Here is a 27,893-nt window from a genome sequence, read left to right as displayed (position 1 = left end):
TGCTATTGGTCCACACGAGAGGAATCCTCAGGTGATTGGACAAAATGCTGCCTTTTCTCGGTGTTGACGAAAGAACCAGGAACTTGGAGTGGAAACAGTGATGTGTTGGCATTCTGGAGAAATTTGGAGCAAAGTACAGTAAATCTATCTGTTCAGTCATTCTGTGAGTTCACGTCCAGCAGCCAGAAATACCGTTATGCAGAAACACCTCTACTAAGCGACATTCTCTCTCTGTCGTCAGTGTAAGTATCGTCGTGAATGTAATGAATGAAGGCTGTTTGATGATTGCATCCTGTGATGTCTTCCTATCGTAAAGGTTTTCGATTTGTTAAAAGGCTAGAATAGAGGCTCCGTGAACTAAATGTTATGTCTCCAACTGATGCGACTTTCTCCTCTATGTTTGGGGCTGCAGAGAGAAAAACATGCCTGGATAGCTTATATTATAACTCTGTTTTAATTGTAAACATCAGATAACCTGACTATAACTAAAGCCACACTTCTGTACCAATAGCGGTATTAAAGGTGGCATAAACAATATTCAGTCTCCTCTGAAAAGAGGCACTGTGTTAAAAAAAAAATAAAAAAATAAAAAATAAAATCTATTGGATAAAAAACAGAGTAAAGTCTACATCAGTTGATTCATTGACATGATTACTTTAAATCAAAGGTCTGCGAGCAGGGTGGTGTCCTGGCATATTGACTGATCAAACACAAGTGTTTAACCCAGCCATGTGATAAAATGTGACAAACAGTCCTCGACATAGGTTTCATCTTTACGCATTCTATAGTTTTTTTTTTTTTTAATACCTGTTTTTTTCTCTTGTCGAAGAAAAAAAATTTGGTCAATACAATAATTGTCACAATTTGGGGTCATTCCACTCTTAAATCTGTTAAAGTTTTGAAATATGCTGCTTTTTGTTTAATCAGATTATTTCGATATGACTTTACATCAAAACAAAACTAATCAACCAAACAGTCTACAGTGTCCTAAGATATACTTATACTTTGAAATTCCCCCTCTTCCTGTTTTATTTCTCACTTCCTCTAATTTGCTGACTCTGGTTTCAAACCACTGTACAATGATAGCTGTGCATATATCCTCCTTTGGTGCCATTGCTGAAGACATTTCAAATGTAGCTGAAAACTATGTTTTCTCACTGAAAGGTAAGACTCGTGTCTCCCAAGAGAAGGTATCGGTCTGAACACTCAGCCAGCCATGCTTCTTGAACATGCTAATTCTGTCTCTTTGCTTTATTCCCCGGCTGCACCCCCAGACTCTTCACCAATCCAGTTCTCTTCAGCTGCACTCGGATGCCTTTTACCTTAAGTTTTTGCCCCTTTGCACCCCCTCATTCACACATTCATTTTCACATTTCTCTTCCTGTCACATGCGAAGACTCCTCTTTAAATGTCTGATAATAAATTACTCTTAGATTAGAAGAAGTTGATTGAGCCTTGGCATGTTTTTATTTGTCAAAGCATATCATGGGTTTGAAATGTGTGCAGACCTTCCCCTTGACTCATACCTGCTTTTTCCACTATTTTAAACAAAAGGCTACAATATTGATTGACGCAGTGTGTTGTGAGAGCACCTGTCTGGAATTTTGAGCAGACTCTTTGCTGAAAACAAGCATGTTGGATGCTAGAAACACACACATTGAGTTTCAGCACTTTGTAAAGTGGAGTATTATACAGGCAGGGTTATTTCTGGTGTACATGTTTTTACTGAGAAATAATACACAGCCTCATAGACTGTCACATCTCTGTTCCACAAGCACCGTCAGTCACACAGTGGCATAATTACATGTTAAGCCTAAGGATACCGTTTGTATTATTCCATGCACTTTCTCTTTATTCGCTGTGAGCTGTCTGGGTAATCAAAGAGATCTCCTGGTGTGAGGGGAAACAGTGTTAGACTAAATGAGATGGAGAGGAAGTGCAAGCGTAACACATGGAAGATGGTGCGAATTAATTAAATTATGTCTGGCAGATGTATGTGAAAGATAAACCATCTGCCTGATCAAAACTGACTACTCCTTTCTATATGTGATTGTGTGTTAACTTGGCTCCTTCTTGCAGATTTCACAGTTTATCTCAGTAAGCAGTCAACGGGAGTGGGGCAATATCTGCATTTAATTAAACAAAATGATCAGGTGTAACACTATGGAATTCTTTCACCTAAAGTTCTTGTTTCACCCATTTCTTGTCAGGCTCGGGAAAGAAAATGGGGAAGAAGGATGCCAGTGGGACGAAGTTACCAGTCGATCAGTATCGAAAACAGATTGGTAAGTCCACATTTATCCTGCTATGAGTGATAAATTGGTTACTTATTTTTTGACAATGGCAGATAATTTCCGCGATGATTAATTCAAGACGTACCATCAGATGCTTGTGGTTTTTGCCAGTAAACTGCACACATTGGAGGGTGTACTACCCTTCTTTTACTACCTGCACAGGCAACTTTGTGTAGCTACACGCTTCAACATGCTAACAGTACGTGGGGGTAAAGAGCACTCGTTTTAGATGATACAAATAATTTCTCATGTCAAATAAGTGAAGACATGGGCTCCGGCATGGTCATGGGTGCCAAAAATATAGAAACATCATCCCTTTCTGCCATAGCTATCATGACCACTACTAGATTTAAACACAAGTCTACTGCCCTGTCCATGGATCTCTCCATGGCATTCTCAGTTGACGATGAACTGCTGCTCATCTAGGGCTGCACGATTATCGCAATTGCAATCGCAATGTCAGCACATGCAATTACGTAATCGCAAAAGAGGATATCGCAATTGCAATCGCAATGTCAGCACATGCAATTCAGATTTTTCTCCATGATAACCAAGCAAGTCTGTAGACTCATCATGACACAACCTTTTTTATTAAATCGCAAGCACAATCGCAATCGCAATATTGTCCACCTAATCGCAAATCGCACCTTTTCCCCAAATCGTGCAGCACTATGCTCATCAAACCTAGAAATGCTGTCTTCACTCTCAACTAGAGGTAGATTGATATATCGGCCGGCCGATATATCGGGCCGATATTTGGACATTTGTCTCTATCGGCCGTATTTTCTTTTAAAAAGCTGATTTTTGATCTGTTGTATAAAATGACGCAATTTTTGATTAGGCATAAAAAAGATGAGCACCTTAAACTTGTGAAACCACTTGGATACATTACATACTTTTGTTCAAATTATATTAATAAGTTTAAATTTCTTTTTTGACATTTTAAGAAGAGTGTGAATGTTAACTACTACTTGTTACATTGTGTGTTTACTCAGACAAAATATATTATTGTTTTGAAAGCTGAATAAATGTTCAGAGGACTGGACACGACTTGTTGTAATAGATTTCTTTTAGTTGCTCAGAAATTGCTGCGTTTCACAAAAATGTGATAAATATATATTTATTTAACAATCGGCCTGAATATCAAATTGGAAAAATCGGCTATGCATATCGGCATCGGCTGCCCAAATTTGGAAAACATCGGCATCGGCCCCCAAAAAACCCATATCGGTCGACCTCTACTCTCGACACAGTTAATCAGTTTATAAAAAAATAATTAGGTTATACTCAGTGCAGTCATACCAAGTGTCACATGTCCGGTTATTTTATCATCATTTTGAGGTGTCCCCCAGGGCTCTATTCTAGGGCCCATTTGCTCCCCGTTTTTACCATTAATGACATAGGTAATCTTTGTGGTCTTCATCCACTTTACAGACCCTATATCATGCATCTCTGCATATTATAACATCTCTCAATCACTGTCACATTCTTCATGATTTAGTGGGTTGGTCTCTGTTAGCATCTGTCAGACAAGGACACCGGTGTGTCTGCATTTATAAAGCCATACTGGGGAAACCTCCATCTTACTCCTGTACCCTTTTTTACATTAGCCCCTAGGGGAACCAGCTGCTATCATTTAACTTGCTTTTCTAAACTGTACTCTCAGTTTAGACAGATCTGGTATCATTTAACAAGTCTACAATGTCCCATAGTAATCAAACCAAAATCAAATTGTTGTCTCAACAAATAATCTAAAATTGATTGAATGTTTGTGAATTAGTAAGAGACCAAAGAAAAAGTCTGTTTGTTTCACCACATAATATTCATTTCTTCAGCTCTTGTGTAGTAATGATTGATAGTTCAATTAAAAACATAATCAATACACAAACCAGCTGTTGAGGGAAAACATTCACTAAATTATTAAGTGATGTTCTTTGACCACTTATTTACTTGTTTTGCAACTCCATTTTGACATGAGTCACTGCTTTATGTCGGGAGTGTTAACACAACTGTGATTAACTCTGTTCTGTCATGGAAAAGAGAAAAAGTCACACTCCATAAATCACACAGTCATTCTGTCTTAGTCAGATTTCTGTGGTAGTTCCTCAATTATCTCCAACACCCTCGACAGCCCAACTGTCTTTTATACCTTCAACAATTTGGCTGTGGGGAAATTAGCATAATCTTTCTGCACTGTTTTGGAAAAGTTTTCCAATTTGTATAGGCTTGAATGGAAATTTAAACAAAGCTCACTGGACTAGAACTAAAATACAAGCTGTGGAAGTTATTGCACTTTGAGATTGACAGCAGCATCTAAAGTCCCATTACTGGTGGAAAGTGAATACCATGCTTAAAAAAAAACATTTCTTTGAAATCATGTCAGAAGCTTTGATATCACTCAGATACTGTGACATGTTGTTTCCCCATCTTCCCCTCAATACACAAAGGCCTAACTAAGGCAATATGGTGGATATCAATCAAAAGTTTGGTTCCCTTTAGCATGGCAGCTGTGATTCTGAAGATCACAGCACAGATCACGTCTTTTTGTTTTTGTTTTCCTCTTGTGGTGAAAAACTGAAAGGTTGCCAATGGCAAAGCTGGATCACGGTAAGAAGCCATAGCTGACAAAAACACAGAGGGAGCTCAAATTGTTTTATGGGTATAGAGTTTTTACTTTAGGTCCCAGGAATGTCAGACTGCGTTTATGAAATATGGCTGAATAGTTTTGCTGCTCTTGCTGCCCACATTTTGATTCTGTAACAAATACCTTTTACCAACCAATTAAGGGTCATTGTAGATACTGTTTCCAATATCAAGTAGTTTATAAGACTGGTAACTTATGATTGAAGCCGCTGCATAAATGGTATAAATCAAAAACTTATCAATTTGGGTTGGACGGAGTGATGGGTAAAACAGACCCAGGGGAAAACATAAAGCAAAGTAGCATACCTTTTAATGGATTTAATTTGTAATGGATTTGATTTGTATTGTTAATCAGAATAATAGAAGTTGCAAGGTCCAGGTCGACTGTAATAAGCCTGGAAGAGCTTATTTTTTTTTATCGGCATACACCTCATAGGGGTAAGTCATTTAACATACAAGTTCTGCCCATTCAAGTGCACAGCTGACTTGACTGATGAGTGGACACTGTGCAGCGGCCTGGAAAGACAAATGCCTTTTCACCTCATCCAAACTAACCCAAGCCAGGTTGAGTTTAGCTTTCCCAATAAGGTACCAGAACCAAATGGATGACATTATTGAACAAAGATCCCCAAACTATACAATCTTTGGTCAAATGAGATGGTGGTATTAGCTCTGGTAATTGGCCAAGGCCAGTAATTAGTCAGTCCCATCAAATGCACTCTACTCTAGTCTGTACTTGCCTACTTTTTTCAAAAGTTTCTTAATTTAACTTTCACTCAAAGGAAAAAAAAAAAAAAACAATGTATCCTTTTTTATTCGGTAAATTCTTGCTGTAGAGATGACCTAATCAGGTTTAATCCAGTTCAATTTACAGGATTTCCAGTGAGATAAAGTGACTCAAAAATTTGCTCTGCCAAATGGTTGAGCAGAATGTTAAAGCGTTAAATCCTTTTTTTAACTTTCGATCAGTGTTATTATATTTACGAAGTCATCAACAAAACACTCAGTTATCAGGAGGCCTGTTTTTGCCTTTTCTTTTAGCAGTTGAACAAAGTGCCTTTTGCCTTTGAGCAATTGTAGTAATGTGAACAGTAGTGCTCCATAGGCTGAACCGAAACTGATTTTCTATAAATGTGGCACAAGATATACATTTTTCTTTCTCATATTCTATTTCTTAAATAATTGAACCCTTTTGTGTCTTTCTGTTTCTAATGGTACCTAATTTTACTTTGTTGTTAGAGGTAGGGTCTGCAGGAATTTTCGTCACTTGTTAGTTAACACAACATTCATTTGGGTTGCTCCTCCTTGGATCAGTGTCAGCGGCAGCACACACCCACTGCCTCCCACCATGACTGCGTAAACACACTCACTAGCCCAGCAGCCACCTGCAGCATCGCGTTTCTACGCAGGAGAGACTCAAGAGCCATGCACCTGACTTGGCATGTTAGCACATATTAATCATACTTGTTTGACACATACCTGGTTTGCATAAAAGCCAACTTGTGTCGCTCTTCGTCCTGTACTGCTCTCCAAGTGCCTGAAAGAGAGTGAACATTGAGCCAAGCTCCACCCTGGTTAAGAAAAAAAAAGCTTTACCTGTTTAGCATTTTGTTTCACTTTGGTTGTGCCGTTCTTCCTCTGTGCTACACCCACTATTGTAGCCACTCTGATTAGCTACTTCCACTCACAGCCGCCAACACGCAAAGTCACTTGCTCAATGGACGTACTGTGATTGGCTATAGTAACCACACCTACTCTTCAGCCCAAAAAATGTCCCGATACAACCAAAACATCAACATACAGGCTGAGGAGAGGGTTGAGGCAAACACAGACACTAACATATGTATAAAAGCCCAGAAATGACGACTGAGCCAGATTATTCTTGTAAAAGATGAAATTTTATATTTTAAAGAAGAATTCTCCTGACCCTAGCTTTAAAAAAATTACTGGTTGTCTGTTTCAGGCGCGTGAAAGCTGGTTAAGATTTTTAATACACCGTTCAGTGTAGTGAGAAGTGGTTGTATATATTTCTGCATTGGAAATGAAGAATACAATTATTCAGCCCTTTGGTTTTCCCTGCTTTTGTGTTAAGCCCAGCAGTGTAAACAAATTAGAGACAGTCATAACATCCCAAGTTCATTTTCCAGTGCCCGTCACAGCTGAGAGTCACTTTTTTTTTACTTATTTCTTCTTTTCCATTATGCCTTTTCTGTCTGTGCCCAGCTCGTCAATTCAAAAACTCTTTTGTCCTCTTCTTTTTTTTACCCACTCTGCCTTCCAACCCCTCAATTTCAACAGTTTATTTTGCTTTTCTGAAAATAAATGCTATCAGGCAATTTCAGTGAACCTCTGTTTAACAGAAAAGGTGGGGGAAAAAGAAGGGGGGTGAAAAAGATACCGAAGAGAAAAATGAAATCTTCTCAGATAGCATGGGGCTGGGTCTTTGGAGAGCTGGAACAGGCTACATGTGGTAATTTGAAATCGTAATAGGGTGGATCATTCAACGAGCACCGGCAGTGGTCCGAGCTGGTTGTTGAGCAGTGCCATCATCTCTGCTGGAGTGCTTTTGTCATGTCAGATGGCCATCAAGAGACCACTGTTGACACTCTCCTTGTAAATACCATTATTATGCCACTTATAATTGACTGTGAAAAGCTGCCTACAGAAGAGGTAGAGCTACGAAAAGCAAGTGGTCACTCTGTTGGGATAATAACTACTCCCACTACTTTGATCTAGACAGCCGAATTTCAAAGACAAAAAAAGAAAATTAGTAACTATTTGAAGGCTTTCAAAGGAAGTTTCGCTTTCTTTTTGAAGAAGCTCTTCACATTAGTTTTTCAAATGCTTTTACAGTAAATCTCAGGTGGTTTGCAAGATTTTGCTTCTCTCTCACAATGCAAAGACCCAGTCATAAATATATCCCATGTGTCTGGCATCTCCAGTTCCACTTTTATGCATCCTGGCAGATTCCAGCGATGCGCACCATGTGGCCGCTGACTATTTGGCCCGCATGCTGCATAGACTAAGAAGCAAAGCAAAGATGAGGAACTGTCAGACACATTGCCAGCCTGTTGGCCGAGTTTTCCCAGGGCTCTCAGAGAGACACAGAGAGAATGAGCTGGACAGTAGTCTGGCTGTCCAAATCATCCTATCTTTTTCTGTGTGCAGTGCGAATACTCCGGACAGATTTTAACACACACAAACACACCAAATTCCTCCAGAATTTTTGTTTCTCTTTTTTATAAGCTCAAAAGCTTGTTTTCTGTGACTTTACTGTGAAAACAATACAGTATTATTTACACATTGCACTAGCAGTGTAGCATCTATACGTGTTTAGTATAATCCAATAGATCTGTAGATTCTTTCATACCTATTCTCTGGCATAGAGTCAGCACAGCCGCATGCAACACAGACAGCATTTTCCCTTCTTGACAAAAAGCTGTAGATAAATAAAAGCCAATGAATAGCTCAGTTGTTCGAGTTAATTGCTTTGATATTTCAGAGAAAAGCTGTATCAAGTGCTCGACATAAAGTAGAATGAGACTGCTGCATTTAGACAAACACAGTTAGGTGTGCTGAAGCAGTTTAATGTGATTTAACTTCATGTATTGATGTTTTGAAGCATGATATGGGAAATTTACAGCGCATCATACATCACTAAGTCTGTTAGTAATTCTCATCTTTTGTGTTTAATCTGCTCATTCAGAACTGGACATTAATATAAAGCTAATGTTAATGTGACTTTTCTTACTTTTTTGAAAAGTTACACTCAAAGTGAGTTTTTTTTAAGTGTCTGCTGGATGCAGCAACAAAAAGCACTTCATGAGAGCGTCTCAGTGTTTTCGTCTTGCTCCCAGCAGCTGTTCCTCTTCCACTAACAGGAAGTGCTGAAGTACTTGTTCAATGTCAAGAGTTAACAAGGAAACTTTTAACTACTACCGCTTTCATCTGTCGGTTCTATCTTTGAGAGTTTCACTAGATTAAACTTTTCTGCTTATTTCTGGAACAGTCTCTGTTGGTTTTTCCCTCTAAACCACTCGGGATTATTACACTCTTGTCTGATTATACTTCTGAAGCAAACCAACACTCGAGTTGTGGCCATGCACAGGATGTCATCCACAGAGATTTATTTAGAAGCACACATTGATATTATTGTAAAACACAAGTATGCCAACCTTGATGCATCTGTTAATTCAGACAATCTCTGCAGTGTTACTTTCTTTTTACTTTATTGAAAGCAATTTGTACAACAAACACTAGCTCACATGGCTAATTTTAGCTAGTACCACTTACCTTTGTGGATATACTAAGCAGAATAATGGCTGTTAAAAAATGACCTCTTCATAATCGAAGTCAAAGGAAAAAAAACATCTAAGGGAATTTAAGGAGAGTGATGTGAGGCGAAAGAAGCCACTAACTCTTCTCTAGTCCTCCAAACATAAATGTAGTAATGACTTCAATGAACATTAAAAAAGACTCTGCAGACTCTCTGGGCCGCCTTACAAGTGCTAATGTTCATCTGAGGCACTGCATTGTGGGTAGCTAACAGGAGGACAGTGATGTCTTTTCAGCAGGGAGGGATGGGAGGATGCAGTGTAGCCCAGCACAGGTAGATAATTGGTGACAGAAAGTGTCTACAGCACTGGTGCAGCAGAGGGAACAGAAATGACAAATAGGAGAGCTCATAAGCCCAGTGCAATATCATCAGGATGTGTGTGTACGTGTGAGTGTGTGTGTTTCTGAGGATGTGTGGGCATTCTAGACCCACACAAACAAACCACAGGGGAAAGGCACCACGAGGCTCTAAGACGCGCCCCACTGTAACACAGTAACATCACAATGCCTTGGACAGGCTGATGTAATCCTCTGGCATTTCTACTCAGTATCAACTCTTCATGCTTTTACTGGTTACAATTATTCTGACTTCGCTCCAATTAAGAATTGATTTTTACCAGATGTTTTTTGGGTTTATTGGGATGGGATGACTTTTTCCGTACAGACGTAATTCTCTCCATGTAGACTTAAATTAAGTTTAACCCCCAGGAAAAGAAAAAAACAGCATAGGTTTGTGTTAACACTGAAAAAAGTCTGCCTTTGATTTTTAAACTCTTAGCCTGCTTAAGTAAGGATGTCATTCTGCCTTTGAGTATCCTTGGGCGCTTTGCTGCAGAAGAGGTACCTTAAGGACACAGAGCCAGATGAAGTGAAAAAGGAAAACATGCTGCTTGTTCAGCTGTGGACTTCCTCTTCTAAACTAAGTGTACAATATTTTCCTGAATTGTGCAGACCAGACAGGAAAATAGGGCTTCTTACACGCCACACTTCAGCAAACTAGTTTACTCATTTCATGAAGTTCTGCTCTACTGCATTTTGCAATGTTAATTTTTCTGAAGTTTGAAGGCAAAGAGACATGTCTGTAGAATTCCTGTTATTAAACTCCTAAAGGAAATTTGTAAAATGTGAAGAAACAGAATGAAATTGTGCCTTTTAAGGACATTAAAAAGCAAACAATATTTTTTTTTCTTTTTTTTTCTTTTTGACTGTCAAACCTGTTTATATGCAGTTAGCATCACTAGATTCACAGTAGGTGCAACAATTGGAACTGTTCCTCATACTAACTTTAATTTATTGAAGTGATTTTAGTTAGATAACTAACTTTAACAGGGGAAGCTTATGTGATATTAGGGCATATTAAATTAAACTTGTGAGGATTTTGAAAAAATTCTTAACTACAATAAACCTGTAAACTAGCTGACTAGCCGGCTAGTTTGTGGTGTTTTTAATTTTTTGTAAATAAGGCAAAATTTGCAACAATGTAGAAGTTAACAGACGAGAACAGTGAAATCAGAACTACCTTTCATCAGCTTATGTATCTGGCTAGTGCTGGCATCTTCTCTACACGAGCTGGCTCTTCTCAGCTAGCTAAATTGGTTTAAAGGCTGGCGCATAACTGCTTTCTAGGCTGTAACAACACATGTTTACAAATAAAAAGACACTCGAAAATTCCCCCATATGACCTGGATCTTGCAGTCATTGAATTACTCCACAGATGATTAATAAGCTCATCCCAGGAGCCTCTGAGAGTCAGTTTTTCCCCAAAATTCATATGTAGGAAAACATATGTAGGAAACTGTATTATTTTGAAAGCATAGTGGCTAAAAAAAGAAGTAATTTCCCCTTAGGGATCAATAAAGGATATCTGATATATATATATTGTATTTACTTCTCTATATGTTCTGACACTTAACATTTAATGTAGTGTCTACAACAAGCTATTTTCCTGCTGTAAGCTCAGGCACAGTTTCTATGAATGGTGATCAACTTGAGGCGCCGCCCAATCAAATCTCCCCCTTCTCCACTCCCTGACAAGTGGAGGAGACATCCAGTGGCCCTTCTAATGAATTCCCACAAGCTCACTGTCTGCTTCTGGCAACATGCTCCCCATTTCTATTAGCCCTCAACAGAGTCAGAGAGGAACGAAAGAGGAGGAGGAGGAGGAGGAGGAGGTGGAGGAGGAAGAGCCTATGAGCAGGGGAGAAGGAGAAAGTGAGATAAGTGAGAGAACTGTGAGGAAAATGAGTCAAAAAGGAGAAAATGCTTGTCTATTTGTTGTAAGACAGAGAATCTTGTTAGCCCATGCTTGTTATCTTTTTCTTCTGATGTTACGTTTGGGTTGGGAACAGGGCTTGACATTAACACCGGCCAACCGGCCAAATGCTGGTGGATCATTTACATTTAAAGAGGTTGTAAATCTTTTTTAAGTAAACTTCATCATTGGCTTTAATCATATTGAACATAATTATCCAACAACAAATTGTGGCCAGTGAAAATACTGAGTGGCTAGTAACTCAGGGATACCACTAGCCACAGTGGCTGGTGAGCAAAAAAGTTAATGTCAAGCCCTGGTTGGGAAGCTCATCTGATCTTATAATAACGTACCATTATTTTGCGACTGTTAGCTTTATCAGTAACTGAATATGTTCTTTCAAATCTGATGGCTCATTAGGTCATATTTGAAAATAAAATAGCATTAGTTATCATGTTAGCATTTAACCACTTCCTAGCTCAATTTACAGTTTGCTAGGTTGTTAAACCGCTTTTCCAACTGTGAAACGGTCATATGATAATATTAACATTCAGTGACTCCCAGCCAACAATAACATAAGTTTGTAAACAGCTGAATGCTAACATTAGCTGTTTATGCTTGTAAGAATATAGTGATTGTCTTTCGTTATCTGTACCATTTAAAGACACTATTTTACCAAGCAGAAGTTTACTCAGCCCACAATAAGTAGTCATCATGCCAGTTTCAGTGGCTTACAGCTGATGCGTTCTCAAAGATATTAATTACCTTACAACATGGACCTTGACCCTTCATATTTGAAAACGGAACCACCACATTTCTTCTCATTTGCTGATCAATATGAAAGAGGAAAGATGATGATATGAAGTTCCCACCTTAAGTGTAAACAAAATAGAATAATGGTAACACTCTCAGTATGATCAGATGACTGCTCTCCTCCAAGGTTTCACTCACAAGATAACCTGAGCTCTCAGAAAGACACAATAGTCAGCTGCATGCAACAGAGTCTGTTTTCTGAATCCCAACACACAGCCTTTTCTACCACTCCTCTTTCACCAGCCCATTTTTAATCTTTTCTCTCCTAAAACTTTTCCAGATGGATGCAGGCTCAGTCTGTCCTCCTCCTCCTTCTCTGGTTCCCTCTTTGGATGTAAATAAGCCTTAATTGGTTGGGAGTTTAGACTTGGTGTCACATCTCCAACTGAGATGAGCTCAGAGCTGACCCTGGGACTTAGTCTTATGCATATTCTTCTCTCTTTATGGGGGTGTACTGTCTTTTTCCTTGCCAGTGACTTAAATATTTACCATCTGAAGAAAATATCCCACTGCAGCTCTAATCAAAGATATAACCTAATCCTAATTCTGAATTTAAAACAGAACTTTTTTTCTGAAATATAATCTTCAAGGAACGGTTTGTTTGTCCACAATCCAAGTGCACAAATTGGTTCTCGCAAAGATAGAAGAACACACTCTAACACACACCAACACACACACTGTTCAGCAAGCTGTTGCCTTTCCAACCTATTGTTAGCAAAGTTCCCTTTCCTGCAGTGTGTTGTTTCTAATTAGACCAAGACAGCCGGCTAAGCCTCATGTGCAGCACGCACAAACACATACACACACATGCTTTGCCAGGTGGCTAGTTTGCCCGTAAGACTCACCCCAGAGAGTTGAGCCCATGGGAAGTTGAGCCAGCACAGGTGAACCTTGTGCTGTTTAGACCAGAAATGAGGCTTTGTATTTTAGGTGTATGTGCAGATGGAGGCTTTTGGGGAAAGTCTAATACTATAGATTCAGCCTCGTTGTCTTAATACCTGCAGCTTGTGTTATTTGATTTTACAGTCCAACTCACTTTTCTTTAGGTAAAGATATTTTGCGTTATATTTGGTTGCTTACTTTGACCGAATATGTGACCACTTTTGTTGTCCAACTTAAAAAGAAAAGTGTTAAAAAGAAGAAGTTTGAGAAAGGCTCCCTGAGGGTCTGTTTTTTTGTTACACACTTTAACTTCTTGGAGCTTCTGCTGCCACAGCAGACTTAAATAAAATTCTGAACAAATACTTTTAAGTCATTTTATTGATTTTCTTCCTCCCAGGTAAACAGGACTACAAGAAGACAAAGTCGGTCTTAAAGGCTACACGTCTTAAAGCTGAAGCAAAGAAGAGTTCCTCCGGATTCAGGGTGAGACTGGCTTGAATTTACTTTCTTTAAGAACAACTGAAGTCTATATCTTAGTGTCTTCCCTATTCCTCACCTCCCCTGTCTATTTCAGCCCATCTGTGATTTTTGGTGCTTATTGTCTGTTTGCCAACCATCTTCCGTCCATTTGTCTGCCTGTTTGATGTCTCATTAGATCACTTTTCATATCCCAGACTCTCAGCTCTGTCACATCACACTGTAGGTCTTTAAAGGTAGAATCTGCAGGATTTTCCTGAAAACTAAAATGTCAATTTTTACAGGAATAATCCTGCTCAATCATCACTTCTGGGCCTCTATACAAGTGTGTCAGTGTCTGCCTCGAACCCCTTCCTCTGCCTGTATGTTGATGCTTTGGTTGTATCTGGATGTTTCTGGGCGGAGAGTAAGCATGGTTACATCAGGCAATCATGGCGCTCCAAGTGATCAAGTGACTTTGCGTGTTGATATTTGCAAGTGGAAGAAGTTATCTTGAGCATCTATGATAGTGGACGTAGCACGGCGCAAGAGAAACAAACAGTCAAACAAAACGCCAAACAGATTGAGCTTTTCACTAAACAAGAATAAGGCTTGGCTCGACTTTCTCTCGTTTTTGGGTACTCGGAAAGTAGCGTGGGAGGAACAGGGATAAGCTTTCTGCTGAGTAGGTATGTGTCAAATACATGTTGGCTTGTGCTAACTGTTATAATGGAAATTTTTAAGTTGGACATAGCCCACGTAAAACAGAAGCTTCTCAGTTGGGCCAAGCCCAAATCTTTGATCAAAGGGAGAAAGCAAGGAGACAGCAAACGAGTACTTGGTTCAGTCCTCCGATTCTCTCAACTTAATTCAGGTTAGCAGAGTATGCAGTGTGACAAACAAGATTGCATAATTGTGACCTTAAAGATATCCCCTGAGACTGTGGCTGCTGGGCTAGTGAATGTGGTCATGTAGTCTTGGTTGGAGGATGTAGGTGTGCTAGGTGTGCGAAGCCTCTAGCACTGATTCAGGGAGGAAGAGCCCAGTTTGAATGTTGTGTTTACTAACAAGTAAAGGAAAATTTCTGCAGACCCTCACATCATTTCTACTTGAAATGATGTGAGGTCCCCCCCCTCTTATAATACTAATACTAATACTAATACTACTACTACTACTACTACTACTACTAATAATAATAATAATAATAATAATAATAATAATAATAATACATTTTATTCATAAAGCCCTTTTCATCAAAGATCTCAAAGTGCTACCCTTGTCTAAAACTTATTCTAAAGAGTTCTCTGAAGTTTAGTATATCCCATCTTACATACAAAAAAGAGGAACGTGCAACATTTTGACATGTAATTTGTTTCTGGATGGACAAGAAATTCAAGAGCTCATTCTTCACCTGGAGGGGTTCAACAGACACTGGCACTCAGGGACTCAGGGACAAGGAGATTGAAGTTAGAAATAGAACAAGTGAGGAAGAAATAGAAAATACAGGGTCAAAAAAAGTTTTGTAATTTAATGTTGAAGTAAACGGAGGTGAGGATGTTGCTAGAATTGAAAAGTGCATCTCTCTCCATTGCTTTGTCACACTGCAGAGATTGGGGGCTGTTGTAAAGGCAGAGATAGATGGCTCCATGTTATCACACTGGTAAATGTGGTGCAGCTGTTTATGCTTCTCCTCACACAGTTAGCATACCACTTACTAGTTCAAGGTTTCTCCTCATAAATAAGCCTTTGCTGATTAAAAAACCCTCCTTAAATACCATCACAGATTCTGAAATCCACTTTTTAATTCTAAATACTGTTAGTAAAACCAGGAGCAATGTTTTTTTTTTTTTTTTTTCGTGGGTTTTTTTTTTTTAATGCTGTTTATTTTGTTAGTTCTCCACCATTGCATCTATAATTAATAAAATTCAAAAAGCAAAAAGCATCACCTTTTCTTCTAGCTTCACTTGGCTCATAGTACACAGAGATGAACGAATCATAGCGAGGATTAAACACTGGGTGAAATGGTCAGGTTTTAAAATATGCATCTCCTAGACACGCAAGGCCTCATTAAGCACGTCTTTAATCCAATTAGATTAGTCCATATCTTGAAATATTGATATTGCTTATGAATAATTCAACGTTTTCATGCCTAAGACGAGGGGGAATTTTCAGAGGTCGGATTAAAAATACCTTTGGGACTGGTATATTAAACTGACTTAGACCCTTTGGCCCAGAGTTCGATTGAAATTCAGCCCAAATGTAATGGATATTTGGTCATACTTGCGTTCCCACTGAGTCATTTTGAGGATTTATGAAGTTGTGTTTTTACACAGTTTTGTGGTGACAAGAAAACCTCCCTGCTGTCATTGAACTTTAAGTTAACAGCAGTGTTTGGTTCCAGTTTATATTCCCTTACTCTTCCTCTTTCCATCCCCTTCTCATTTTTCATGTTTCCCTCCGTCTCTTTCCCCCTCGTCTGCTCTGTCTTTCTCCATGTCCCTGGTTGAGATGCAGCTTTCAGATGCAGCTGGCATCTCAGAAGGGCCAGCAGACTGCGGGAACAGAGAACCTGGCAGCTGCCGGAGCAGGCTGTCTCGGGGCTGTCCTAGTATCAGGGCAGTCTGGGCAACTTGGCAGAGGAGAGGATGGAAACACGCAGAAAGAGAAAGTGAGAGAGGGAGAACTTCTGTTCTCACTGCAGTGATCACAAAATATTGACCTCTGAAGTGTCAGGAACCAGCTTCTTGTTTTGTCTGTGTGTGTCCTTAAACACATGTGGAGTCAGGGTGTGTTAACAGAGGTAGCTTGTTGCTGCTTGAATGCAAGTGTGGACATATTTTCTGTCCAACTGAGACAAACTCTGGATGGCACAGAGGTCACGGCAGTAGAGATGAAGAAACTGGCAGGAAGTCTGTCCTCAGTTTGCCCAGAGAGAAGAAGAAGAAGCTTTTTGGAAGTAGCTTCAGCACACTAGCCTGTAGCACAGGAAACAAGCCTGCTGCCTTTTCTAATTGGCACAGTCGCCTTCTGTTCAGTTTTTGCACTGTTTTCCCTTGGTCTTATTTAGCCGCTGAGCCAGGAAAGTTGGGTAAATCGCTTATAGAATTGGCAGAGGATGGAGAGAACAGACAATGATTTTCAGCACCATCCAGCTGTCATTTCTGAATGTATGGAGTGTGCATGTTGGAAGACTAAAAGTTACTTCTAACCCAGACACCTTTTCTTTTTGATATCCTTATTTGCAGTCAATAATCTTCGGTAATTAGTTTTATTGAGTGCCTGTGTAAAAACCATGAGGGATGCTGTGGTAAAAATCTGGTTTTGGATAAAAGCCTCAGCAGGTCATCAAATTGAAGTCTTAAGCCCTGTTTCCACCAAGCAGTACAGTTCAGTTCATCTCGGCACAGCACGCATTTTACAACGTTTCCACTGACTAAATCTGGGACATAGAGGAGCCGTCCCATGTTTTGGGACCCTTCCGTAGGGATACCAGATCCCCAAAGATGAAGCTACAACATGGCTGTCCTTTGATTGGTCAATAGAATAGTCACTCACCATGCGACAGCTGATGTATTTCTCCTGGTGGCACACAGCCTTCTCTGAAAAGAAACCTGATTATGCTTTGTAACAAAGAGCCACATGGCAATCACAAAAAAGACAAGTTGCTGGATGTTTCACATAGTTGCTCTTTGTTTACTGTGTCGTGTTTTTATTCTTCTTTGCATTTATTAGTGGGGTATACTGTGTCGCACTGCTATGGTGTCACACTATTATCCGGCTAGCACTAGCATCCGGCTTACACGCCACCTACCATGAGGGGACACGGTTGGCTGTGTAAATGTAAACAGGATCAGTCTTAACCGAGCCAACCAATACCAAACCAGACTGATCTGAACTGAACTGCTCGGTGGAAATGGGGCTTAAGTCAACTCTGAATAGAGTCCCCATCACCTGAGTCGAAGCCCAAGCCAAGTCATCATCATCAGGACTATTAATTATTGATTATAAGAACTGTTTCACCCAAACATTTTGGCTGTGTAAACCTGGACTGACTGCAGAAAACATATTAGAACCAGAGGGATCCAGTCAGCATGTCTGGAGATTTGAGTGTCAGTAAAGTGCAGTCTCTTAATGTTAAGACCAAGGGGCAACATCTGGTTTAGAAAATGAAGCCTATGCAGAAGTGCTAAAAGTTGCTGTTCATTGAGGATCCACTTAAGGCTGGCCGCAGAAAAAACAGAAATCACGTACATACCAAGACAAAAAAAAAAAGAAAGACTTTTACGGCATTAAAAAGCATATTTACAGCCTAGTTCAAAAAACAGCTTGGTTCTAAAACGCTGGTTTCTCTATCGCCACACACTGTACGGGAGTGAATTATTTCCTAACTTGGCCATTTAGAAGATATTAGGATCATGTGATTGTCCAATCGGACACAGCCCAGCTTACGTGACTGACTGGCGCCCTACAGCTGTTAGAAAGGAAGCGCACGTCATATTCAATGTGGCTGTGTCCACAGACTGGCTTCATTTCCCCGTTTCAGGAGCAGATGGGTGACGACTTGGAGACTATGACAAATTTTATATAGTCCATGATGAAGCCCATGGTGGGCCAACTTATTTTTCTGGATACACCATGGATAGATGTCTGTTGACATTTGAATTTTCTCTCATATTTTTTTTGCACATGTTAAATCTTTGAAAGCAAACTGCAGTCTAAAGTACCTTTTTGGGCTTCCAAACAGGTACTGTTGCTGAACAAGTTGTGTGAATACTCACGCCAGCTGTTGTTCAAAACTGAATTTGTATTTCAATTTTAGTGTCCATAAGACATGAGGGCTGTTGTTTGACATGTATTAAATATATATATATATATATATATATATATATATATATATATATATATATATATATATATATATATATATATATATATATATATATTAGAAGAGAAGTGCACATGTTATGTTGATTAAAAAACAGTGTTAAAATTATTATTATTTTAAAGTATAATAAAACTATAAAATTCAGAAAAGTCTGGAGTTGCAGTCTTGGTAAATGCACTTTGGTGACTGTTTTTTCCTGACTCTATGAATGGACTGTGTCGTCCTTTGCAGCTGTGTTTTTGGGCACATTTCTTGCTCTGGTAGCACGAAGCTCTGTTCATGTTGGCACACTAGGTTGACAGAGGGAGTGAGCATGAGCACATTTGGATTTTAAGAGAAACACACCAGAACCGACTGTTTAAGAGCTGTAAAACCTCCTCTGGTGCTTGATTTATTGAAACTTTAGACTGAAACATGGTGAAGCTGTTTCATTTTATCTACACCTCATTTGGCAGTTTGGTGTTTCCTTATGTACAGTCAATGTTCTGTCAAAACAAGGTGAATGTTCTTAATCTTGTACATAAATGATTCATAAAGTCATCCCCAACTGCTATCAAGCTTAGGACAATCCTCAGGACAATCACCCCCAGTGTTCATAAAACTGGTCTAAGCCGAGCTGGTTATTTACTGTGACCTGTACTCATGTAGACGTGAGACCTGCATATCAACAGTTGTTTGTATGTGCCGCCCACATACAGCCACGAACACTGAAATAATGTGGCTTAGCACATCGGAACAGGAAGACTGACACCAACTCTCTCACACACACGCATACACACAGACAAACAAACACAGGAGGAGAATAAAAGGCAGACCAGATGAGGGGACGTCTGCTGAGCTGTGGCTCGTCGCCAGGGTGACAGAGACCGAGCTCCCAGCATGCCGAGTGTGCTGCAGCTGCCGCTGGCGCTGAGAGAGCCACATGATGAAGATGATGATGTGCTTTGGGCCCCATCCAGAGGTCTCCATCAGAATGTGGGCAGAGCGGCTGTGCATTTACGCCTGAGTGTGTGTACATGTGTGTGTGTGGGCGCATATAAATGTATTTGTGAGGCGAGGCAGGAGTCAACACAGTGGGCCTCTCTCCTCGAAAACAATGATCTCAATCAAGTGCAGGTGCTTCCTACAAACTCGAGTGTTTTCACCAAAAACCCCTCCAGCCTGTTTTCAGAGACGAGTCGCTGCAACCAGCTGTTGTCTTCCTCTCAGAAACCTGAAGCCAAGAAAAAGGATGAAAAAAAAATGGATCGTAGTGTTGTGGGCCCTTTTGTTTCAGCTGTGACTCAACCTGTGACGGAACACACACTTTTTTTGTGTCGTTGGCAGAATTACAAATGCTGCTCTTTGTCATGTTTTTCAAAGCTGTGAGCAAGCACAAGGAAAAGCAGAAAACAATCAAGCCGCTGTGATTTGATAACAGTTTCTCTTTTCTCCAAGGCTCTGGCAAAATAGAAAAGTAAATCAAGCAGTGGGAGCCTGGCGGTTAATATATGAAACTAAAGTGCATGAAATTTAAAAGTTTTCCAATTAAGCAGGACTTTAAGCTGTTTGGAGGCTGCCGGGATGCAGATAAACGTGGGCTGAGGCTAATGAAGACCAATGCTGCTGATGACTAGGCACTACAACTTGTACACAGATAGCTGCAAATGCTGCGACGCCTTTTAATTGCCCCCCCCACCCACCCATCACCAGAGAGGAATTATTATTAGCCCCCCGCCACCCCTCGTTTGTGCTGTGCCTTATCTCTCTCGTGTTTTCTCTGTCGTTGTCGCTCTTGTTTTTCATTCTGTCTTCTCTCTCTACAGTTTGGCCACTGGGTTGAATGTGTAGTCTCTGTGTGTGAGTGAGTGCATGCTGCTGTGCAAAAGTGCTTTCCTGTTTGTCATTTTCTCACTTCGTAACCTTGTATCACCTCAACCTGCCAGTCATGTATGTGCAACATAGTGAGACATACAGTCAGAAATGCTCTTTTAGATTGTATTTGAGATCATTTTCACAGATTTCACACTACACTCTCTGCAGTTCATGTCATTTTACCTTTGTGGCCCAGTTTGCATCCCAAAACTTATTTCTCCCAAAGACTGTTCAAATCAAATAATACTTTTTCAGTAACCCCCAATCAGCCCACACTCAACACTCTTTTAAAGCTCTCCAAGCTCTCCAGTGTTGATTAGAAAGTTTGCTGCTAATGAGTTCTCTTGATAAAGAATAACTGGCATTGTTAGATACTCTGAGTGGCCCTAATGAAACTCCAGCTGATGAAGATTGTAATCGAGCGAGTACCACGTAATGAACGAGCGCTCCAAATTCCCATTTTCAAGTTGAATGCCACTCCTCTGGAAAGCCTCAATTTGTTTGACAATTAGCCAATAGAAAATCAAAAAAACAAAAAGGAAAAAAAAGGAGAAAAAATAGGGCACTTTGTTTAAGAAAGTTTAACTTCAGGAGAACTGTACCTCAGTTGCACTGTGGTAACTGAACTGTTTTTTTTTTCTGAAAAATGATACTGTACATTTTGATTTTACGAGTGTCACCAGTGTTACTCATTTATCTTAAAAGCCAAATGCAGAAATTTTCCAAAACTCACTTATTTTCTGTCTTGTTTTTCCAGCAGCACAAAGCTTATGACTGAATGAACTGAATGAATCGTCACCAGTGCGAATGGACTTAAAAACACCAAAGGACAGGAATCAAAACTGGGTTTTGTACTCCACCTTAACAAGTGTCCTGTATTGTTAGTTATAGTGTCTGCAGTCTGCTGGTCAGTTACTTGCAAAAATGTACTGAATATAGGAGATCTATAGTTGGGCTGCATTTTACTAAAAACAAAACATAGAAGGGACTAAATATAAATAATGTGTTAAAATAATGCTTTGAAAGGAGATAATCTCTTGGACCAGGTACATCAGTGTTGTGCATCAAAGTTAAACAAATTTAGTTCCTTTAGAACTGGGATATTGTGCTTTGTATTTCTCCAATAGTATTTTGACATGATTTACAGCTAAAGAAAAAAATCCTATTTTTCTCACACAGGGGATTTAACCCCAAAATCTAACCCAAACCCTAACATTTACCCTGGCTGTAGCCCTTACCCTTTTCTTCTTTTTTTTCACAGTTGTTTTAAGAGCATATTTGCTCTTAAAACAGCTGAAATGAAAGTGTGATGATTGATACTTGTATAATTACATTTATTTTTAAAAGCAAACTCATAAATGACTGATTAAATATGGTTTGTTTACTTTGAAACAGGCCAATAAAGTTTGTATTCTTAGAAACAAAGTTAAAGCAGAGTCCTTAAGGACTGCAGCAGATTCAGATGAAAAGAAAGACAAAAGGGAATTTCAAATATAGACGTAACAGACTAATAAATAGTAATTACAGAACTGTTCAAACATAATAAAACAAAGTGGAGCAAAGATGAGACGTGTACATACACACACACACACACACACACACACACACACACACACACACACACACACACACACACACACTTTTTTAAAACCTCTTCTCCTTTTTAATCTGTCACTCAGGATGCATTCCTGGTCATCGCTGCAATCCTCTTCTTCGTTCTCTGCGTCTACGCCTTCTTCTACCTCAACCTGAGCACAGAGATCAACCTGGATGTGGACGTGGATTAACGGGGACTGACATCATGCCTACACCCTAGTGGTTTCAAAGCTGAAGAATGAAGAATGGAGGGGGAGGGGGAGGGGGGTGGGGAGGGTCAAAAATGAATTAAAGAAGTCATGAGTACTGAAGCCTCCAACTGAACTGAAACCTTTTGTTTGGTCTCTGTCATCAGTCTTTCAGGCTTTTCATATAAACACTTTGTGACACTGGCAATAATCTGCCTCTTGCTCTTTGACACAGTGAGTCATGTTGTGTCAAAAATGTATTTTTGTATCAACTCTACTTTTTTCTTCTCTGCTTAGGAAGACAAAATGATTATCTACTGAAGTTAATGTACCCTGATGATTTATTGTCATACCCAGTTGTTCAACCTACAATCATATTTCCATATTATTTGATACGATGTTGCTTTCATCCTAATATCAAGAAACACCTCTGGTATAGTGTTAAATGCTGTTGGTGGCATTAGTAAGAACACTGGTTAATGCATGAACCAGTAAAATTACATCTGATTTTATGCAAGGAATCATGCTATAAACACAAACACACTGTCACACAAGCCGTGTTTCGTCTGACCAACAAGTCTAAAAGGTTAAAAAAAAAAAAAAACACTGACAGTAGTGGGCACAGTTCAATCACTACATATTAACCGGCTTTGTCAACCGTACAGGGTGATGACATTTAATCATTAAAGTGGCTGAACAGTTGCACATTCCCTAGGCCTCTAAAAATGTTGGTGACGTCTTGTTTAAAGTTCGGGAAAATATAGAGCCATTTGGAATAACATTTTGCTGAAAAATCTAAAACACCTCTGCAAAGAACCTGAGCCTTTTCCCTGTTATATCTTGAGAAAAACTCTCCTCACGCCATCTTCAGTACAACCAAATTGGTGGCGGTGTCACGTCCCGCTGTTGTCTCCACTAATAGAAAAATGTAAATCTCTCTCTGAACCTCTCGTCACATCCAGGCAAACACTTGCCTCACATTCCAGTGCACAAACCTCTCCTGGCGGATATCTGCAGATCACAAAGTGTGAGATTAGAATCCACAAAGCCCTCGCCCTGATTGAACATGTGTGCAGAATACAGAACAACACATTCTACCTGCAGCACATACATGCAGCACGAAGCCAGGATTAGCATTACAAATATGATCCTGTTCTTTCATTTAGATGGAAATTACAGAGACGAGTGATGACTTAATGGAAGAGAGCTTGAATGTTCCTCTTAAGGAACACCTTGATCATTTTTCCTTCTTGTCAAATGTACGTTTTGTTGTGACATGTCTCTATAGAAAGAAATATACTGATTTATGAAAGCACCTCTATTCCACTGCTTAACTCTTTGTGCAGTTCAGCTGCTGAATCAGCAAGGACTGACCTTCCATTAACCATTTCAGTCCAAGTGCTTCAACTGTTGGAGAGATTCTTTGTCAGCAGCAGATTCAAGGGCTTTTATCTAGTCCATGTTCCCTTTTTAACGTTTGAAATTCCTTTTCTTTCTCTGTGCTTTAACTATAAAAAGCAATACTCTTTTTTTAAAAGTCAACTGATGTGTTGCTTTTGGGTGTGACTCTTTTATAATGCCGAAATAAAATACCAAATACACAAAGGGCCGTATGATGTCTTTTATTTAGTGTTTGACATGTTTTTCTTTTGGGTCCACTCTTTTAAAAACGAGTCTTATCTCAGTGCTCATCTGTGCTCTGTGTTCTGTGGCCGACATGTGAGACAGAAATTTAAGACACATATTTAAGTGTCAATTTCAGCTATTTTTCCTCATTTCTCCCAGGACCCCCTGACCTCTAGACTACACACCCAAGAAACCATTATGATAAGCATTCATGATAAGTATTATCTGGCCTTGTAACATCCAGAAACCTCCCCCACTCCGTTACTTGAGTTACTCACATGTGCACAATAGATGCTGCAACATAAGAAACCTTCACACATGACACCTGTTAGGACCTAAAAGGTCAACAGAGCTAGAACATTGGCACAATGTATCAATTTTGGTTTTCTTTGTCATCATGGTTCATGTATTAGACTCTCAGGAAAATATTATGACAAGTTTCTGTCTTTCTTTGAGTAAAAATTAATGAAAAAACAACTTGATTTGTATCTGTTACTAGATATCACGTGTTAGCTATAGGGACATCCTTAATAGTAGTAATGCTAGTAACTAGTCAGTAGATAGCTAGTTGTTAATTATTTAACATTAAAACATTTGTTTTGTTTTATGAGAAAGTCACAAGAACCTCAAAGTATTAGCACGTCACCTCTGACAACAACAGCTGTCACAGCCCCGGGCGCAGATTTATTATGTGGCAACTGATCTGCTAATACTTCTCACAGCTGGACAAAATCTTATGCGAAACTTTAAACAAATGTGAAGTACAGAAGTAGCATCACTGCTGAGACACATTTTTTTAAGTTTTTCAAAGAAAAGATAAGAAAAGTCACTCCAATTATACAATTTTCTATGCAAAATGTGCATGTCTACCCTCCAGTTGTCATCGTAAAGGAAATACTGTTGGTTTTTTAAACTTGAAACCTAAGTGATTAGATTCCTTGACCCCCAAAAATCTACACATTGACACAATTTTTGTCATTGTAGCAAAGCAAGCAAGATGCAAAGATATTGGTTTTATGATTTTTTTTTTTTTTTTGGCAAATCAGCAATCATTTTTGAAAAATGTGTCTGTTTCCAATACAAAGAGTGATCTCACTTGTGTCTTGGGTTGAATTTATCTCTATGGTCCGACGGTACTTCCATACTAAAGTGGACCTTTGCATCATAATATTAAGTCAAAAGCCACTTAACATACCTACCATAAGCGACTAACTCTATGTTGATCAAATCCAAGTTTAAGGAATCACCTTTAAAAAACAATCAAAATAGATTGCAATCTACACAGCATAGCTGAAGCCCAAGTGTTCCATTTAGCTGGTTAACGCTAGCTTTAGCTTTTTCATCCTCTTTTTCAGTAACAAAAATGAAGGCTGTTCTGGTTGTCGCAGAACTCTGCAGCTCTTTGAAACATGCAATACACAACACAGTTTTCAGCAATCACTAACTAAAACATGACAGTTAACATTCCAAACAAAGAAGCTGTCACTGAATCGTGAACAAACACGACACTTTCCGAACGCTGCTGTCAGAAAATGACAGCAAACACCCAAAAAGGAGTCACTTTTGTAAATAATAAAATCTATTTGTGAAAATCAAAAGTAGTCAGAAAAACAACCAACCTCAAAATTAACAGCTCTGATATACTTTTTTAGGCTATTAAATCACACTGTACTGCTGTTTATCAACACTAAAGGGGAGTATTGCGCTTTGCCATATTTTAATCACGAGTATAAAAATAACAATGCTGTGTGTCTATACCAAACATTTGAAAATTTTCAAACCTTTACGTAATCATATGTTGTAGAAATCTCTGAATCTGTAAATTGCTGAAAATAGTGCTAAAAATAAACAAGATCTTCATTGGAGAAAGTTGTCGCATAAGGACCTATGAGCTGTTAATGACACATAGGAGGGGCGGGCCTCAAACACCAAAATCAGCCTCCAGCTCTGCCCCGACGGACCACCAAAGTGCTGGCCAGTCAGAAGGAGGGGAGTTTTGTGGAGCTGGCATCCTTAAAGAGACAGCAGCTAAAGCAAAGTTGTTCAGACAGAGGCTGAAATAGCAGCATGAGAACAGGGCTGTAAATCAGTATAAGCCTAAAAAAAAGCACTGCGTCTCCTCCTTAAAGAGCCAGACCACACCCACATTATGTGATGTTTACTTGACTGATCAAACATTTGTACTCAGTGAAGCCAACATGTCAACATGCTCTGACCCCAGTCTGTCCTCTGCTGTAAGTTCAAAATACACCCTATAAGTAGACACAGGTGTAGCAAGCAGGCAGAGAGAGTGGTGTTTCAGTTTGAGGAGTGAGCCAATGCATATGTGTTTATCATCTGTACATCAACTGCTAAAGACAGAGAGAGTATACACAGATATGGTGTATATATGGTGATATATTAGTGGTTCATTAAAACATAGCTGATTAACAGCTTAAATTTAATTATTATGAAGATCAGCCAGTTTAATAAAGATACCATCAGATCCATCAGGCTGAAAGTCACAAGGCGTGTAACCAAACTTTTTTTGACTGGGATGATCCAGCTGGGGCTTTGACTTATGCAGGGATGGCAGGAAGAATTATTTTTAGACTCATCTCAACCCCTTTTGTCTTTCTTTTCACATGTACGACAGTTCATTGTGCCATGGGGGTCAGCGCGATGGTCCCACATTTCTAGGACATTTATAAAAAATAGACCATATATTCCTACATTTCCTTTCAATTTAAGCCCTATCCTTCCTCTAGATTTTTTTGGAAGCACTTTATGGTAAATGAACAAATGAGTAATTTTGCTGTGATCAGCAGCATCAGAAATAGTCACAATCATTACAAGAAAAAATAAAATGCTGAGTGAACAGGGTTTCAGCTGAAGCAGAGGTTACAGATACTGAACCCTTGATTTCCTAAAGCCAGACAAACTAAACCAGATTTTGGAAAAATAAAAAATAAAATGTGAGAACTGTGGGAACATGGGGTCTAATTTTGAAAAACATCTTAGAAATGTGGGACCATCAGGCTGTGGGGATATGGGCACACTCCTATGACTATTCCCACATGAATATCCATCCCTTATCTGTAAGGATCATCCTGTTCAGGGTCGCGGGTGGCTGGAGCCTGTCCTAGTTACCTTAGAGCAGGAGGTGGGGTACAACCTGGACTGGTCACCAGTCAATCACAGGGCTGACACGTAGAGACAGACAACCTTTCACGCACCCACTCACACCTACGGACAACTTAGAGTGACCAATTAACCTAATGAGCATGTTTTTAGACTGTGGGAGGAAGCTGAAGTACCCAGTGAGAACACACACACACAGGGAGAACATGCAAACTCTGCACAGACTAACAACCTATCTAATTAAAAGTGGTGCCAACCACTGTAAAGGATGATGACATTTGATAAAAATGACTAAATGTGCGCTTTCCTAGTTTTAACCAAGCTCTACATCGTGTGTCTGTATTTGGCTGCATGGCAGAAGAGACAATTTATAATTTATAATACAAACTTTGTATCCAAACCCTATTGGTAACCTGCAAATGAAGACTGGCCATAATCATTTAGATAAAGAAGCTACCAGCAGTGTTATTTTTTTAGATAACTGAATCAAACTGAGCCAGTATGTCTCCAGTTTATCAACGATGTGTAAGAGTTTCATCTTTAACAGCTGCATTGATCAGGCGGTTTACACTTTAGATTATAACTTGACATTATCTTTACTACCAGTAACGTTTTATAATTCCTCATCTCTAAAGGTTTATATTTAGCCGTTAAACTCAGGTGAAGTCGTAACTTTCCATCTTAAAAGTTAATGAATAAAAAAATTCCTGTGTCGATTTATTTTTACGAGGTGTAATCTCACCATTATTTCCCTAAGATTGCCTCAGTGCCGAGCTATAAACAGCAGTGTTCTATCAGTAATGGGTTATTAAATCGTATTGACTGCAGTGATGTGTTCATTGGTCGACATGTCATATCGTGGCCTTTACACTGCTGAGGGCTGCAAGTGTGGCTCTTCGGCTGTTTACAGAGAGAAAGTCCACACACCAGTTAATCCACAACAATAACAA

At 39.4% G+C, this 27,893-nt stretch overlaps 1 protein-coding gene across 1 annotated transcript; it reads left to right on the top strand.

Annotated features, from left to right (window-relative positions):
* The first annotated feature begins 67 nt into the window (after window positions 1–67).
* On the top strand, window positions 68–22,255 carry triqk (triple QxxK/R motif containing). The gene is made up of 4 exons (XM_074686983.1): window positions 68–242; window positions 2,211–2,285; window positions 13,616–13,701; window positions 22,093–22,255. Exons 2-4 carry the CDS (start codon window positions 2,225–2,227, stop codon window positions 22,198–22,200), a joined length of 255 nt encoding a protein of 84 aa, XP_074543084.1. The 5' UTR covers window positions 68–242; window positions 2,211–2,224; the 3' UTR covers window positions 22,201–22,255.
* The last annotated feature ends 5,638 nt before the right edge of the window (window positions 22,256–27,893 follow it).

Source organism: Halichoeres trimaculatus, unplaced genomic scaffold, assembly GCF_033239565.1.
Source record: "Halichoeres trimaculatus isolate MK-OKI-2021-1 unplaced genomic scaffold, fHalTri1.1 fHalTri1_scaffold_14, whole genome shotgun sequence".
In the NCBI taxonomy this organism is placed as follows: domain Eukaryota; kingdom Metazoa; phylum Chordata; class Actinopteri; order Labriformes; family Labridae; genus Halichoeres; species Halichoeres trimaculatus.
This window is presented reverse-complemented; position numbering and strand designations above follow the sequence as displayed.

Bases quoted from the DNA above. Each gene is read 5' to 3' on its own strand.
- triqk (XM_074686983.1), top strand. From the start codon at position 2,225: ATGGGGAAGAAGGATGCCAGTGGGACGAAGTTACCAGTCGATCAGTAT. The intron at 2,286-13,615 runs GTAAGTCCACAT...TCTTCCTCCCAG, and splicing joins TCAGTATCGAAAACAGATTG to GTAAACAGGACTACAAGAAG. The intron at 13,702-22,092 runs GTGAGACTGGCT...TCTGTCACTCAG, and splicing joins AGAGTTCCTCCGGATTCAGG to GATGCATTCCTGGTCATCGC.